General features: G+C 48.3%; 1 protein-coding gene across 5 annotated transcripts in view; it reads left to right on the top strand.

The window, feature by feature from the left end:
* LOC141049792 (cytosolic purine 5'-nucleotidase) overlaps nucleotides 1-17,779 on the top strand; it is a 222,264-nt gene that overhangs the window by 124,063 nt on the left and 80,422 nt on the right. The window contains exon 1 of one of the 5 annotated variants that reach the window (XM_073546558.1): nucleotides 6,296-6,497. The exons of the other annotated variants lie outside the window; for them this stretch is intronic. Coding sequence (XP_073402659.1) covers nucleotides 6,436-6,497 — 62 coding nt within the window. The 5' untranslated portion in view covers nucleotides 6,296-6,435. Of the gene's footprint in view, nucleotides 1-6,295; nucleotides 6,498-17,779 lie in introns of those variants that run through there. 5 annotated transcript variants of the gene reach the window in all.

Here is a 17,779-nt window from a genome sequence, read left to right as displayed (position 1 = left end):
CCGTTTCGAGTGCCGCACTGGTTGTCAAGGAAGGGGTTACCCTCCTCCTCCTACCCTACCCTGCAATATGTCTGGCAAAGGGAAAGCTCACTCTTTCCTATACGCTGTTTGCGTTTCCTGTGGGGTCAGGCTGCCTAAGGCGCAGCCGGGTAAATTTTGCGAAGCCTGTGAGTCGGAGCGAGCCCAGGAGCCCCCCATTGTTGCAGAGCCCAGGGGTCAGGACCCCCCAGAATGGGCAGTGTCTTTATCGCATTCTATGATGTCCCTTACGAAGGCAATTGAGTCCCTTCGGGGCCCGGGCAGGGTCAAGGATGGTGGTCTGCCAGCGGAAGACAGCTCGTCCACGTCTCAGGACCCTTCGTCCGTTAGGGGCCGCTCCAGCACCAGACAAGCTCATGGTAAGAGAGCTCGTTCTCCGTCGGCCGGGCCCTCTGGGGAGTCGGCGGCGATGTTTAGGGCATCTCGTTCCCTGTCGCCAAGCTCAGAAAGCGATCAGGACGAGGGCGAGGAGGAGGAGGAAGCCTGGAATCCAGAAAGCCTGGGATACCAGGACTCGGTGGACAGCCTCATTGAGGCGGTCAACCAGACTTTAGAGATCGAGGATGATGTGTCCACGACCTCAGGTCACAAGGTCTCCTTCAAGAAAACCAGGCGTCCGCATAGAAGGTTTGCCACACATCCGGAGTTCGAGGAGCTAGTCCAGAAACATAGGGAACACCCGGATAAGCGCTTTGCAATGCAAAAGGCGCTGCAAGCAAAGTATCCGTTTCCTCCTGAACTCCATAAAGGGTGGGTGGAGTCGCCAGTAGTGGACCCACCGGTGTCACGTTTAGCATCAAGATCGCTGTTGTCGATACCCAGCGGTTCTTCTATTAAGGACCCAACTGATCGCCTCATAGAGGGGCTTGCCCGCTCAGTGTATGAGGCAGCAGGGTCGGCTCTGGCCCCCTCCTTTGCGGCTACCTGGGTGGCTAAGGCCATGGTTTCATGGGCAGACACTCTGCATAGGGCCCTCCAAGACAGGGATCTGCCCGCGGAAATCTTGGAGGTGACAAATCAGATATCAGGAGCGAGTGATTATCTCGTCGGCGCCGCTCTGGATGCGGCCGAGTGTTCTGCTGTGGCAGCAGCAAATGCGATCGCTGTAAGGCGAGCATTATGGCTGAGATTATGGAAAGCGGATTCTATCTCTAAAAAATCCTTGACCTCATTGCCTTTTCAAGGCAATCGGTTGTTCGGTGAGAAGCTTGATAAGCTTATCTCAGAAGCCACAGGGGGGAAGAGTAGTTTTCTACCGCAGCAGAAGAGTTGGCCGGCATTCAGGCAGACGCAGAGGCGTTTTCGGCCCTTTCGTAGCTCCTGGAGGTGGACTTCGGCCAGGGCATCCACCTCCGCAAATGATGGTCAGATTAGAGAAAGGCAAGTTTCTTACAGGGCCAATCCGCTGGGTAGAGGCCGAGGCCGTTTGCCCAGAGCGAGGGGGGCCAGATCACAAAAGCCTCCAGCAAAATGACTCGAGGCACTTCGTACCTACGGACGACAGAGTGGGCGGACGCCTACTAAGGTTCAGCCACGTTTGGGTCGCAGTGGCACGCGACGCTTGGGTGGCAGAACTGATATCGTCCGGGTACAAAATAGAGTTTGTCGGACTCCCGCCACGGCGTTTCTTCCGTTCCCGGCTCTCCGGAACAGAATCGCAGGCGGAAGGTCTGTTGCAGGCTATAATGACGCTACAGCGCAACGGGGTCATTGTCCCAGTGCCGAAAAGCGAAGAGACGCAAGGTTTTTACTCGAACCTGTTTTCAGTCCCCAAAAAGGACGGGACAGTAAGGCCAGTACTAGATTTAAAGATCCTGAACAAGTTTATCAGGGTCAGGCGATTCCGGATGGAATCCCTCCGTTCGGTCATTTCAGCCATGGATCCAGGGGAATTCCTGGCCTCGATCGATGTGCAGGATGCATATCTACACATCCCGATTTTTCCTCCACACCAGAGGTTCCTGCGTTTTGCGATCGGAGGGCGACATTTCCAATTTGTTGCTCTGCCTTTCGGTCTGGCCACTGCCCCCAGAGTCTTTACAAAGATAATGGCGGTGGTTATGGCCATCCTGCATGCTCGGGGCATAACGGTACTACCCTACCTGGACGACCTTTTGGTAAAGGGGCCGTCGTTTCAGGCGTGCCAGGAGAATGTCGGTATCACTCTGGATACCCTGGCCCGCCTAGGTTGGCTGATCAATCGGAACAAGTCGTCCTTGGTTCCGGCTCAGAGAATCGTATTTCTAGGCATGGTTTTCGACACCTCCCAGGGGCTGGTGATCCTCCCTCAGGACAAGGCGCAAAGGATCAAACAGGGGGTACGGAACCTTCTTCAGCCGGGCTCCAGATCCATCCGGTACGGCATGAGTGTGTTGGGCAGAATGGTGGCGGCGATGGAGGCAATCCCGTTTGCCCAGTTCCATCTCCGTCCGCTTCAACATGCGCTCTTGTTAGCATGGGACCGAAGGCTGCTTTCCCTCAATCATCGGTGCAGTTTGTCTCCACCGGTCCGACGGTCACTCCAGTGGTGGACTCGCGACTCGTCTCTGGTTCAGGGGAAACCCTTTCCCCCGGAACAGTGGTTGGTGGTGACGACCGATGCAAGCCTGCAGGGTTGGGGAGCAGTTTTCCAGAGTCACACAGCCCAGGGGCGGTGGTCCTTTCGGGAGGTAATTCTCCCGATCAACATTCTGGAGATACGGGCAATACGATTGGCCCTGCAACATTTTCAGCGTTGGCTGACAAACCGGCCGGTGCGCGTTCAGTCGGACAATGCTACAGCGGTAGCGTATGTGAACCATCAGGGGGGCACGCGCAGCCAGGCAGCCATGCGCGAGGTCGGGCTGGTACTGCGTTTGGCCGAGAAAAACCACGTGGTAATTTCAGCGGTGCACATTCCGGGAATCGAAAACTGGGCGGCGGATTTTCTCAGCCGACAGGGGGTCGCGGCAGGGGAGTGGTCCCTGCACCCCGAGGTTTTTCAACAGATCTGCCAACGGTGGGGGACACCAGACGTGGACCTTATGGCATCCAGAGAGAACGCCAAGATTCAAAGGTTCGTCGCTCGATCCCTCGACCCGCAGGCAATCGCAGCAGACGCTCTGGTGCTTCCGTGGAGCCAGTTTCGGCTCCCGTACTTGTTCCCCCCGCTACCTCTGCTTCCAAGAGTCATCAGAAAGATAAGGAGAGAGAAGGTTCCAGCAATTCTGCTGGCCCCAGACTGGCCTCGGCGGGCCTGGTATGCAGATCTGGTTCAACTAGTGGTGGACGTACCCTGGCGTCTCCCAGATCGGCCGGACTTACTGTCCCAAGGGCCGATCTGCCATCCGAACTTAGGGGCCCTGTGTTTGACGGCGTGGCCATTGAATCTTGGCTGTTAACACAGGCAGGATTCAGGCGCGATGTGGTGGCCACGATGGTGAGTGCCCGAAAGCCTTCCTCGGCGAAGGTATATCATCGGACTTGGGAAGTGTTTTTCCGTTGGTGTAGGGATCGCGGAGTGGCTCCTCTGGTTTTTTCGATCCCCAACGTACTGGCTTTTCTGCAGGCAGGGCTGGACGCGGGATTGGCTCCGAGTTCGCTCAGAACGCAAGTCTCGGCCCTGTCGGTGCTTTTCCAACGAAAGGTCGCTTCGGTCTGGCAGGTTAGGACATTTATGCAAGGGGTCGCACATTTAGTACCCCCCTATAAGGCACCGATGGAATCATGGGACCTGAACTTAGTGCTCAGGGCCCTTCAGGAGCCTCCCTTCGAACCGTTACAAGAAGTCTCCTTACCTTACCTGTCCAGGAAGGTCGTTTTTCTGGTAGCGATAACATCTATTAGGCGGGTTTCGGAACTGGCGGCTTTATCTTGTAAACCGCCGTTCCTGACTTTTTATAAGGATAAAGTAGTTTTAAGGCCAGCTCCCCCCTTCTTGCCGAAGGTTGTCTCTGCATTCCATATCAACGAAGACATTGTCTTACCCTCGTTTTGCCCGGCACCGGTGCATAGGGTAGAAAAGGCATTGCACACCCTGGATCTGGTAAGAGCCCTTAGGAGGTATGTGACAAGGACAGCGCCATTCCGCCAGACAGACTCTCTATTCGTGATTCCAGAAGGGCGGCGGAAGGGACTCGCTGCGTCCAGAGCGACTTTGGCCAGATGGGTTCGTCTGACAGTCCAAGAATCATATCAAATCAGTGGCACGCCGGTTCCGGCAGGGATCAAGGCACACTCGGCTCGAGCAGTGGGTGCCTCATGGGCACTGCGACACCAGGCTTCAGCGGAACAGGTGTGCAAAGCAGCTACCTGGTCCAGTTTGCATACGTTTGTCAAACATTATAACGTACATACCCAGGCATCCTCGGATGCAAGCCTGGGAAGAAAGATTCTCCAGGCAGCAGTTGCGCACCTCTAATCAAGGGCGCAAAATAGCATGGATTGGGTGAGCTAAGATCCCGCCCAGGGACTGCTTTAGAACGTCCCACAGTCTCTGTGTCCCCCAATGAGACGAAGGAGAAACATGGATTTTTGTGAGTACTCACCGTAAAATCCTTTTCTCCGAGACGCTCATTGGGGGACACAGCACCCACCCTATTAGCCAGTTGGCATCTGTTTATTTTGAATTATACAAATCCTTATGTAAGGATCAGGGTGGTCCCTTTTTCAGACGTATAATTTCTTGCCTGAGTTTAAGGCGCGTTCTCCTACTGCTTATGCACTAAACTGAATTACGCCCGGTCTGGGGGCGAGGGTGTATGCGGCGGAGGAGGAGCTAACTCTTTTTTTGTATACTTAGTGTCAGCCTCCAGACGGCAGAAGCACACACCCACAGTCTCTGTGTCCCCCAATGAGCGTCTCGGAGAAAAGGATTTTACGGTGAGTACTCACAAAAATCCATGTTTCCCCAGCATGCACAATCAGACTTTGATGGCTGAGCATTGGGTGCCTGGAATACTGTCATATTGCGCACATGGGCAATGCTACGAAGAAGCATAATGCGGTACAAAATGTCCGTTTTCGCAGTAAATGGCACAGCCAATACTTGACATCTTGTAAATTTTATCTAATAAAATGTAATCAAAGTATAATAAAAAATATAAATAAAAAGAAATTGTGTATACATTCACGTCATATATAATTTTTTTTTTTAACTATACCTTTTACTAGATCAAATTTACAAGATGTCAAGTATATTTTGTATAGATATATAAACATACACCAACACTTATAGTTATAACACAGCCAGACTGGAAAAAATTAAGAGACCACCACATCAAATCCCTGTCATGGCCAGCCCATTCTCCAGAACTGAACCCCATTGAAAACTTCTGGAATGTAATCAAGAGGAAGATGGATAGTCACAAGCCATCAAACAAAGAAGAACTGCTTACATTTTTGTACCAGGAGTGGCATAAGGTCACCCAAAAGCAGTGTGATAGACTGGTGGAAAGCATGCCAAGAAGCATGGAAGCTGTGATTAACAATCATGGGTATTCCACAAGATATTGATTTCTGAACTCTTCCTGAGATAAAACATTAGTATCTATGTTTATAAATGATTATGGACTTGTTTTCTTAGCATTATTTGAGCTCTGAAAGCACTGGATTTTTTTTTTAAATTTTGACCATTTTTCTTTGTGAGGAAAAAAATACAAAATTTATCGCTTGGCAATTTGGAAACATGTTATCAGAAGTTTATAGAATTAAAGAACAATTTACATTTTACTCAAAAATATACCTATAAAGAGAAGAATCAGAGAAACTGAACATTTGAAAGTCGTCTCTTAATTTATACCAGAGGTGTGTGTGTGTGTGTGTGTGTGTGTGTGTGTGTGTGTGTGTATATATGTGTGTGTATATATATATATATATATATATATATATATATATATATATATATATATATATATATATATATATATATATCTATTTTACGTTACTAAAATTGTACCTGTGGCAATCTTTATAATAACATTGTATTGGGGAATCGATATCTAAGCAGTTTCCTAATACATTGGCAGCTGCATTTCAGACATTTAGTTATTCACCATTCAGAGGAGTCATTTCTCTAATTACGGTACCTGGTAATGTAGCTTTCGGCGTCAGGTGGATTCTCGTGTCCTTATATCACACAATAAAAAACTTCTAATCCGTGGAGTGTGCGCCGGGAGTGACCTAAACAACACAAACACGTTACGCGAGTAATTCTGACGTTTTATTAATAGTAGGCTGAATTGCTCCACCCGCTCCTTGAACCTGTAAAAGGTGTTGTTCGTCCGTCATACGTATCAGTCATGACTGTATGGAAGACGTTCACTTAGGGATTTGTTCTGTTTGATGTTCAAGTGGCATTAATCTAACTAAGGGGACAGGACAATAACAGACTTTCCCACAAATTGGATAGAGTCCGATATGGCGCTGTTCCGGCCGCCCTCCATGTACGTGGACTGCGGGGATCTTGATGCAGCTCACAGGTATTGTGTCCTAAAATTCTATTTTGCTTGAACACCTGGAACCTGATCTGTCAATAAGATGGGACTAATATATGCTAACAGTTGGTGATCTACATGCACCAAATATTTGACTCCCGATCCTTCCATAACGATTCTTGTTGGTGTTTAGTCTGATTTCTTTGTGCCCATGAGATCCCTGTATGGTATGACTCCTGGCCCAAGTGTCGTGTAATAACGTGACCGGCGTTATTGGCTTCCTCTTATGACTGCTATCTTCCCGTGTAATTGAAAAACTATTTTTTGTAGAACTCTTATTTTTCGGGCTTTCACATTCCAAAAAGTTTTTCCTAGCTATGACTCCCTTTTTCCAAGCACTAGATACTGCCAATAGTAATGTAAAAACTGAAAAGCAGTTCTGTAGGAGTGATTCATGTGTGATCTGCCTTTCTGGTAGCGTTTTGCTTGAGATGCTTTTGTTTCTTTGTGGTTTAAGCTATCAGAAAATCAAAAAATATTTTGCCCCAGTCAGACTGACAACATATTAAATTATTTCTTGGGTGTTGGTCTGTACTATACTTACACGTAAAAAAAGAATCTTACTGATAATGCAGCCTCTATAATACCTCGTTTGCCGCGTTTCTAGCACTATGTGGCCATGCCTGCTGAAGCATCATACATCTCTTTAACCAGTCCCAAACTCTAAGTCAGGGGTCCCCAACCGCCGGTCCGCGGCTCAGCACCGGGCCGCTGCAGTGCCCTTGCCGGTCCGCGGACACAAGGGGATCCAGGGGCGGTCAGTGGCGTAGCGGGGGCGGCGCGCAGCAATTCTTAGATTGCTCTCAAGTGTAGCGGCGGCCAGGGAGCGATCAAATCAGCTCCGCTGCCTGCAAGAGGGAATAGCAGGAGCGGAGCTGCAAGGACCCGTCCAGCTTCCTGCCCGCCCTTCCTGTCTCTGACTGACACAGAGAGGAGCGCGGCCGCTGCTGTGTCAGAGGGAGGAAGCGCGAGCGGCGGGCAGGTGAGAGGAGAGAGGTGGTGTCTGTGTGTATGTATAATGTGTGTGTGTGTGTGTGTATATTGTGTATGTGTGTGTGTGTGTATGTATGTGTGTGTGTGTATGTATGTGTGTGTTTGTGTAGGTTAGCCTGGCCCTGGAGGAGATGGGGACATGAGGAGAAGACCGTGATGGGGAGAGAAGGCCATGATGCCTGGGGTGACGGGAGAAGGCCATTAGGGGGTAATGGGAAAAGGCCATGTTGGGGGTGATGGGGAGAAGGCATTGATGGGAGTGATGGGGAGAAGGCAATGATGGGGTGATGGAGAGACGGCAGTGATGGGGTGATGGGGTGAAGGCAATGATGGGAGTGATGGAGAGACGGCAGTGATGGGGAGAAGGCAATGATGGGAGTGATGGAGAGACGGCAGTGATGGGGTGATGGGGAGAAGGGAGTGATGGGGTGAAGGCAATGATGGGGTGATGGAGCAGGCAAGGATGGGGGTGATGGAGCACTCATTCAAAACCTATGATGAGTTGACTCACATTATAAATGTTATTTAATTATAAGTATGCACTGCTAAACTACAACTGCGTCCATAGCCCCGCCCCCTTATGACCAAAGCCCCGCCCCTGCCACACCTCCATCCCCACCCTGCCGGGCCATGGAAGAATGGTCTTGCTTGAAACCGGTCCCTGGTGCAAAAAAGGTTGGGGACCACTGCTCTAAAGGCTCACACGAGATGGACAGCGTACGTGCCCGCAACTGGACCGACAGTGTTCTCTAGAAAATAAGAATCCATAAAACCCTGACCTATACCAAGAAGCCAATTCACAGGGTGTTTCCACACTACAGAAATAAAGCCATGTGTTTAAATGGCTCGTGCCTGTAATTGCCGTGTGCTCTAATGTCCGTGTCTTGTGATTGATGATGTCTGAAATCTTTTGTATAGGAGTATTTCTTACTAGACAATAAGGAATGTGTTTTTCAAAACAGATAGAGGTGACACCTATGGTGAATCATCCTCGTATGTCTTCTGCATCATTCATTATTCCGATCAGTGAGGGTCCTTATTACTTGACCCTACTGAATTGCAAACTGTAGGTGCTGCTCTTGTAGCTGGAGCGATGCGGCCATTTACTGCTGTGACACAGCGCCCTCCTTGTTCCATTGGCTTTGTCTGGTAATGCAAGTCGGCCCCATTTGAGAGCTGCAGTGCCATACATGGCTGAGAGGGGTACTGCCTTGAATTTTGAAAAACTTCAAATTATTTTCCCCGAAACATTGTTATTCTCTATCCACAGGATATGTGATGACTTGCTGATCGCTGGGGATGTGTCCGCTGCCACACTTGTGATCCTGAGATCGAGGCTCTGTAAGCCAGGAAATTTCCTTTCCTGGGCCACCATCTTCAATGGTTTGTGGGTGCATATGCTTGATCTGCATTCATTTACTATGGAACTGGTAGAAATGGCCAAGGGCAGGATAAGGAGATACCTTTAATATTTTGGGGCTAACCCTTTTTTTTTTTCCTGTTTTTTATATGACTCTTAGCATGCTGCATTATCAATCACATGGTTGAAAAGTTGGTGGGGGCATTGCCTCCTAGGGCTGTAGTCGGGTTGTTTAGTGGATGGGAATTTTCAGCCATTTTTGATTTGTCAATATGGAAGAAGGATTTTCGGAAAGGAAAGTGGGTAAATGTTGGAATTAGTCCTAGATGGAAAGCCTCTGATGTCTTGGGTTCCCCTCCATGTCACAAGTGGGTGTAACAACAGGTAAAGTGGCTTTAGTACACCATCAATCTACTCCCCACACCTCTGGCTACTGAAGACCATCAATCTACTCCCCACACCTCTGGCTACTGAAGACCATCAATCTACTCCCCACACCTCTGGCGAATGAAGACCATCAATCTACTCCCCACACCTCTGGCTACTGAAGACCATCAATCTACTCCCCACACCTCTGGCGAATGAAGACCATCAATCTACTCCCCACACCTCTGGCTACTGAAGACCTGGATATTGCAGTCAACTTTTGACTGATTTCCTGATGAAGATTGAGAAGTATGACAAAAGCCCGTGAAGTAATCACACATACAAGCTGGATTTATCGCTAGTTACAAATTTGATTTTCTGCTGCCCTAAGCTTGTTTTAACTTCTTCATGACCCAGCCTATTTTGACTTTAATGACCAAGCCATTTTTTGCAATTCTGACCAGTGTCCCTTTATCAGGTAATAACTCAGGAACGCATCCTAGCAATTCAGAGACCGTTTTTCGTGACATATTGGGCTTCATGTTAGTGGTAAATTTAGGTCGTTAATTTTTGCGTTTATTTGTGGAAAAAAAACGGAAATTTGACGAAAATTTTGAAAATTTCGCATTTTTCACATTTTGAATTTTTATTCTGTTAAACCAGAGAATTATGTCACAAAAAATAGTTAATAAATAACATTTCCCACATGTCTACTTTACATCAGCACAATTTTGAAAACAAAAGTTTTTTTTTTTGTTAGGAAGTTATAAGGGTTAAAATTTGAACAGCGATTTCTCATTTTTACAACAAAATTTACAAAACCATTTTTTTTAGGGACCACCTGACATTTGAAGTCACTTTGAGGGGTCTATATGGCAGAAAATACCCAAAAGAGACACCATTATAAAAACTGCACCCCTCAAGCTACTCAAAACTACATTCAAGAAGATTATTAACCCTTCAGGTGCTTCACAGGAACAAAAACAACGTGGAAGGAAAAAACGGACATTTTAATTTTTCCAACAAAAATTTTCTTTTAGCATCAATTTTTTCATTTTCACATGGGCAACAGGATAAAATGGATCCTAAAATTTGTTGGGCAATTTCTCCTGAGTACACCGATACCTCATATGTGGTCATAAACCACTGTTTGGGCGCACGGCAGGGCTCAGAAGGGAAGGAGCGCAATTTGACTTTTTGAATGGAAAATATGCTGGAATATTTAGCGGTTGCCATGTCTCGTTTGGAGAGCCCCTGTGCGCCTAAACACTGGAGCTCCCCCACAAGTGACTCCATTTTGGAAACTAGACAGTCTAAGGAACTTATCTAGATGCATAGTGAGCACTTTGAACCCCCAGGTGCTTCACAAATTGATCTGTAAAAAAAAAAAACTTTATTTTTCACAAAAATTTTCTTTTAGCCTCAGTTTTTTTTCATTTTCACATGGGCAACAGGATAAAATGGATCCTAAAATTTGTTGGGCAATTTCTCCTGAGTACACCAATACCTCATATGTGGTCATAAACCACTGTTTGGGCGCGTGGCGGGGCCCAGAATGGAAGGAGCACCATTTGACTTTTTGAATGGAAAATTAGCTCCAATCGTTAGCGGACACCATGTCGTGTTTGGAGAGCCCGTGTGCCTAAACATTGGAGCTCCCCCACAAGTGACCCCATTTTGGAAACTAGACCCCCGAAGGAACTTATCTAGATGTGTGGTGAGTACTTTGAACCCCCAAGTGATTCATAAGTTTATAACGCAGAGCAGTGAAAATAAAAAATAATTTTTTTTCCTCAAAAATGATTTTTAAGCCCGCTATTTTTTATTTTCACAATGGTAACAGGAGAAATTGGACCCCGAAAGTTGTTGTCCAGTTTGTCCTGAGTTCGCCGTTTCCCCATATGTGGAGGGGAACCACTGTTTGGGCAGACGTCGGGGCTCAGAAGGGAAGTAGTGACGTTTTGAAATGCCGACTTGATGGAATGGTCTGCGGGCGTCGTGTTACGTTTGCAGAGCCCCTGATGTACCTAAACAGTGGAAACCCCCCACAAGTGACCCCATTTTGGAAACTAGACCACCCAAGGAACTAATCTAGATGTGTGGTGAGCACTTTGAACCCCCACGTGCTTCACAGAAGTTTTATAAACACCGAGACGTGAAAATAAAAAAAATTTTTTTCCACAAAAATAATTTTTTTAGCCCCCAATTTTTTATTTTCCCAAGATTAACAGGAGAAATTAGACCCCCAAAGTTGTTGTGCAATTTTTCCTGAGTACGGTGATACCCCATATGTTGGGGTAAACCACTGTTTGGGCACACGTTGGGGCTCGGAATGGAGGGAGCACTGTTTGACTTTTTGAACGCAAAATTGGCTGGAATAAATGGTGGCGCCATGTCGCGTTTGGAGACCCCGTGATGTGCCTAAACAGTGGAAACCCCTCAATTCTATCTCCAACCCTAACCCCCACACACCTCTAACCCTAATCCCAACTCTAACCCTAACCACAAGCCTAACCCTAATCCCAACCCCAACCCACCCCTAACCCTAATCTTAACCCTAATATCTGTAAAAAATAGAATTAAAATAAAAAATCGGGTTATATTCCCCTTCCTTCCGATGTCCTGCGCAGCGTCCCCAGGATTCAGCGATACATGCGGTAGGTCCCGTTCCCAGTGATACATTGCGATAATGACCTTTGCTGACGTCGCTGTCTCGCGATACTGTAGCGGTCTCGCGAGACCACGATGTCATCAAAGGTCATTGCCGCAATGCATCACTGGGAATGGGACCTGCCGGAGCATCGCGGAGGCCTGGGGACGCTGCAAGGGACATCAGAAGGTGAATATAACCCGATTTTTTTTTTTATTTTATTTTTTTAATTATTTTTAACATTAGATCTGTTTACTACTGATGCTGCATAGGCAGCCTCAATAGTAAAAAGTTGGTCACACTCGTCAAACACTATGATGAGTGTGACCAACCTGTCAATCGGTTCTCCAAGCGATGCTACAGATCGCTTGGAAAACGCTAGCATTCTGTAAGCTAATTACGCTTGCAAATCGCTAGTTTTTCCGTGGGAAAATCGCGGGAATTTAAAATGCGATTATTCCCGCGGAATGGAATTCCGGAATTCTCGCGGTAAGTTCCACGGGAGTTCCACTACATGTGAACCCAGCCTAAATCGTCCACTCCTGCATACGTCGCGCTGTCGAGTGTCCCGATGGTCCCTGGGTTGTTGTTTAACCGCTGTAATATTGTGTAAGCAAATATCTATTAGATTTTGCTTATTCTATATTTCTGTAAAGTACAAAGCTAAAATAAATTTGGGCCCATTTTTAAATCTGTTATTTGCAAACATGAAACAATCATTGCATGAAGTCATAATTATACCATTTCTTTTGAAAGATTGTTCTTTGAGTCAGTCCCTCAGAATTTTGGTTACTGGGGGGATGTAGGACTCCAGGACATCACTAATTACTGTACATTCCTCAATACGTATTAAAGGAGCCTTGTCACTCTAAAGGGGTTGTCCAGTTTACAAAAACATTTTTCATGTACCCTAATGGGGAATTCTGAGTAAAGGAAATGGAGTGCTCTGTTCAGGATTATCTCTCGGCTGTGAGTAGTTGAAAAAAGCACGTCCTGCTCTGAAGGACTGTCCCATCCTCTATCATGCAGACAATCCGTGACATGGATGGACCTTATGTAATGTTTTTTTTGTGGAAGCACTATTGAGAAATTGCTTGACCAATCTCTGAATTTTAAAGGGCAGATGTGCTGAGCTTAATCTCAAATGTGAGTACAGTGTTTTATGTATCCACAGACTGCCCACTGCGCACTTCTTAAAGAGATACTAGGAACTCATGCCATTTGGTATGAATGATTAGTGAGGGTCTCAAGCCACACTCTACTAAATGGTTGCTTTACATTGCTTAAAGAGTTTATTTATTCTCTAACCTGCTCTGATTGCTGCTGTTTTAATCATTCATTAAAAAAAAAAGCAATCCGAGCCTTTATAATGTGGCTTGTGAAAGTATTTATCCCCCACATGGTATTTTTCACGTTTTGCTACCGCACAACCTGAAATTTCACTTTTTCCTCTTCGCCACGACAGCACCCACTGAGAGAGGGGATCCGCCCCAGGAACAGGAAACCTACAGAGAGATAAATGGGGCGGTCCCCCTCGCTCCCTCAGTTTTGGTTTCCTGTTCCTAGGAAGGAACCCGCAGAAGAGGATACCTGGTCTGGTAGCCGCCTGCCTGCATAATATGAGCAGCAGGGGCCCCAGGACCGGAGGCAGCGTCGGGCGGAGAGGTGTATTTCCCCCCCCCCCAGAGCTGGCGTACTGCAGGTGAGGCTGGAGGCGAAAGTGGTGCCAAAGCTCACTGGGGTGATGGCTATACCCCCCCTCCCCCCCCCCCGAGGGGGTGGACGCATTACAAACGCCATCGGGCGTACGGAGACCGGCGCCCCCCCCCCCCTCCCAGTGTGGCAGAAGGGCTTGTGCGGTGTGTGCTGAGCGGCGCTGCTGGGAGTCATACCTGGCAGGAGAAGGACCCCGTGCGTGGAGGGGGGCGCAGACGCGCGGTGTCGCTGGCCGCATCACTATTTGCGGTGACCCAGCGCTCCAGGAGAGGCAACCCGGAAGTGGAGGAGGACTTCCGGGTTCAGGCTGAAGGCAGAGACCGCGGGACAACGCCCGCGCATGCGCAGTAGGGGCTGAAAAAAAAAAAAAAATGGTGGACAAAAAAAAAAAAAAAAGAGGAGCTCCTATAGCAAAGGCTTTAAAAGGAAGCCACAGACAGAGCGCTAGTGCGCAGTCATGTCGTCCTTAGATGACTCAGCTTCGCTCCCATTAGGTCAGCTAGTGGTATCCCCACTTGGCAGTAGACAGAGCAGTGCTACGAGGAGATCCAATAGCACCAGAAGAAGTGGCAGCTCTAGGAAGGAATCCATTGGGCCTTCCAGACAAGATGAGCCGTTAGAGAAGAAACGTAAGGAAAAGAAGTCGTCCCATGCCTCGCCTCAGCCTGGGTCCCAGACACTGCAGCCGGTAGTTGCTGACGAAATTCACGGGTGAGTGTTTTTTGGTCAGGTTAGATAATTGATAGCCTTCTCCTTCTGGTCCATACCCCTTTTAGGCTAAAAGAACAGAGAAGGCGAAACATAGTGCCTTATGTTCGCAGCCCCTCCCGGATGGCCACCCAAAGAGGTTATGCCAATCATGTCTTGAGGAGGCCTTGCAGGAGGAATCCTCACGGAAGGAGGAGGATATCCGGGCACTAATAAGAGAGGAACTACGGGCCTTAGGCGGTTCCAGTAGTCTAGGGGGTCACTCCTCCATGAGAGAAATACGTTCACCTAAAGGAGGAGTCTCGCTGGCGTCCAGGTCGCCGTCAGATACCGGAGAACTAGATTCCGATAAGTCCCTGGAATACCTTTCCTCAGAGGACGAGGATCAGACGTGTTTCCCCACGGACAGTGTCAGTAATCTTGTGAAGTCTGTCCGAAATACCATGGGGTTGCCGGAGAGTAAGGACCCCAAAACCCCTCAGGACATAATGTTTGCGGGTATTTCTCGTAAAAAGGTCCGAGCATTCCCAGTGGTCCCAGCTATAAAGGACCTAGTTAAGAGGGAATGGGAGAAACAAGGCCAAAGGACCTTCCTCCCCTTAACGTCAAAGCGTAAGTATCCCTTTGACGATGAGGAGTTAACGGCCTGGTCGAGAGCCCCCAAGGTGGATGCGGCAGTGGCCTCTACCTCCCGTAGATCCTCCTTGCCGGTGGAGGATTCGGGAACCTTGGCTGATTCTTCGGATCGTAAGACCGATACATTCCTCAAAAGATCTTTGGAAGCTTGTACGGCAGCCTTTAAGCCCGCAATAGCAGCCACATGTACGGCAAGATCTATGTTGGTGTGGCTGAACGACTTGGAGGACAATATTAAAAGTGGAGTAGCCAGGAGTAGGCTTCTTTCCTCTATGCCCCTCATTAAGGGAGCAGCGGCCTTCCTCTCCGACTCCTCTGCGGATTCTCTCCGGTTGTCGGCTAGAGCCGCGGGACTGACCAATGCAGGCAGGCGGGCCTTATGGTTGAAGGGGTGGAAAGGAGACACACAAACAAAAACTAGATTGTGTGCTATACCCTGCCAGGGTAAGTACCTGTTTGGTACAGAACTGGATGAAATTTTGACAAAAGCGGGGGAGAGGAAAAAGGGGTTCCCTAACCCGTATGTTCCGTTCAACAGGAGGGCCTACAGGAAGCCGCCGTTCGGAAAAAAGAAAGACTTTAGACCCCAGGATCGCTGGGGAAATAAGGACCCCAAGCAAAGAGGCAACCTATTCGGGAAACGTCCCTTCAGAGGAGACAGATCCCGATAAAACCGTTATACCGGTAGGTGGCAGGCTATTTAGATTCAGCCGCCAATGGATGAAGGTGACATCAAACCCGTGGGCCCTAAGTATTGTATCATCAGGCCTAAAATTAGAATTCGTTCGGTATCCACCGAACTCCTTCTTATTGACTTCTATGAAGTCCCGTTCTCAGCAGGAAGCACTGGAGATGGAGATTGCGGTACTGCTATCTAAACAGGTTCTAGTGGAGGTCCCAGACGACGAAACAGGGATGGGCTTTTATTCTCCTCTATTCTTAGTCCCAAAACCAGATGGCTCTTACAGGACTATAATAAATTTAAAAAAACTTAATACCTTCCTAAGACTGAGGTCGTTTAAAATGGAGTCAATTAAGTCTGCAATAAAGCTTTTGTTTCCCAGGTGCTATATGGCGGTCTTGGACCTAAAGGACGCCTACTACCATCTCCCCATATATCAAGGGCACCAGAGGTTCCTGCGGGTAGCAGTCTGGTTCAGAGGTCGGATTCAGCATTTCCAGTTTGCGGCAATGCCATTCGGGCTATCCATGGCTCCTCGGGTATTTACCAAATTAATGCTGGAAGTAATGTCATATGTAAGACTGAATGACACCCTAGTTGTCCCTTATTTAGACGACCTACTCATAGTGGGGAATTCTGTTTCACAGTGTGAAGCAAGAATAGCTAGAATTATCTCATCCCTACAAACACTGGGTTGGCTAATTAACTGGGAGAAATCCAGACTAGAGCCTGTGACCTGTCAAAGGTTTTTGGGCCTGCAAGTAGACTCCGTAACTGAGGAGTGCTTTCTGCCAAACGCCAAAGTAATGGCCATAATCGACAAAGTACAGAATGCTACAGGAAGACCCGTAATATCATTGAGACAGGGCATGTCCTTGCTGGGGTCACTAATATCATGCATTCCAGCGGTGCAATGGGCTCAGTTCCACTCTAGAGAACTACAGTGGGCTATTCTGCAGGAGATAGATAGACTGCAGGGGCGGCTGGAAGGGAAGATATCCCTATCACCCGAGGTGGTTGAATCCCTAAAATGGTGGTTAATTCCTTCCAATCTATCGAAGGGAGTACAGTGGTGGGTGACTCCCTCCAAGATACTCACCACAGATGCCAGCCCCTTAGGTTGGGGAGCCCACCTAGAGGAGCACATGGTACAAGGCTGGTGGCGGGAGAATGAAATAGAGGCCTCCTCTAATGTAAAGGAGCTAACAGCGATTTTTTATGCGATATCTCGCTTCCTCCCGCAGTTAAGAGGCGCCCACGTAAGGATCCAGACAGACAATACCACCGCAGTGGCCTATATAAACCGGCAAGGAGGCACGCGGTCAATGCCACTGATGTCTATCGCAGGAAAGATTCTGGAGATGGCCGAGGTCCATCTTCTCTCCTTGTCAGCGCTCCATATAAGAGGAGTGGACAACTCCCGAGCAGACTATCTCAGTCGCCAGGCCCTATACCAGGGAGAGTGGGTCCTCAGCAGAGACGTCTTCGAAATGATAGCGTCAGAATGGGGCAGACCGGAGATAGACCTTTTCGCAACCAGAGCCAACAGGCGCGTAAAAAGGTTTGCTTCTCTCTACAGGTCGGACAACCCAGATATTCTAGATGCCCTCCAAGCACCCTGGACATTCCAACTAGCCTATGCCTTTCCTCCGATGGTGCTACTACCAACAGTAGTCAGGAAAATAAGACAGGAGAGGGCGAGGGTCATCTTGATAGCCCCGTTTTGGCCAAAAAGACCGTGGTTTTCATGGCTGAGAGCCATGTCGGTAACCGACCCGTGGATCCTGCCGCTGCACCAGAATCTTCTCTCGCAGGGACCCTGCTACCATCCACAGGCCAAAGCCCTGCACCTAGCGGCCTGGAATTTGAAAGGGAGCTACTGAGGCAGAAGGGTTTCTCAAGGAACCTAATCAATACCCTGCTACAAAGCAGGAAGGAGTCCACGACAAAGATATATGCTAAGGTGTGGAGGAAGTTCCTGGCCTTTCACCCAACAAGACTAGCTGGTGAAGTACCCATTACGGCCATTCTAGAGTTTCTATAAAGAGGCCGAGAACTTAGACTCTCAGTAAGCACTCTTAAGGTCCACGTGTCAGCCCTAGGAGCCCTGTTTAACTATAACGTGGCAGCAAATAGATGGGTGACTCTGTTTATCT

Source organism: Dendrobates tinctorius, unplaced genomic scaffold (assembly GCF_039654945.1).
Source record: "Dendrobates tinctorius isolate UK_male_01 unplaced genomic scaffold, ASM3965494v1 ptg000149l, whole genome shotgun sequence".
NCBI lineage: Eukaryota > Metazoa > Chordata > Amphibia > Anura > Dendrobatidae > Dendrobates > Dendrobates tinctorius.
This window is presented reverse-complemented; position numbering and strand designations above follow the sequence as displayed.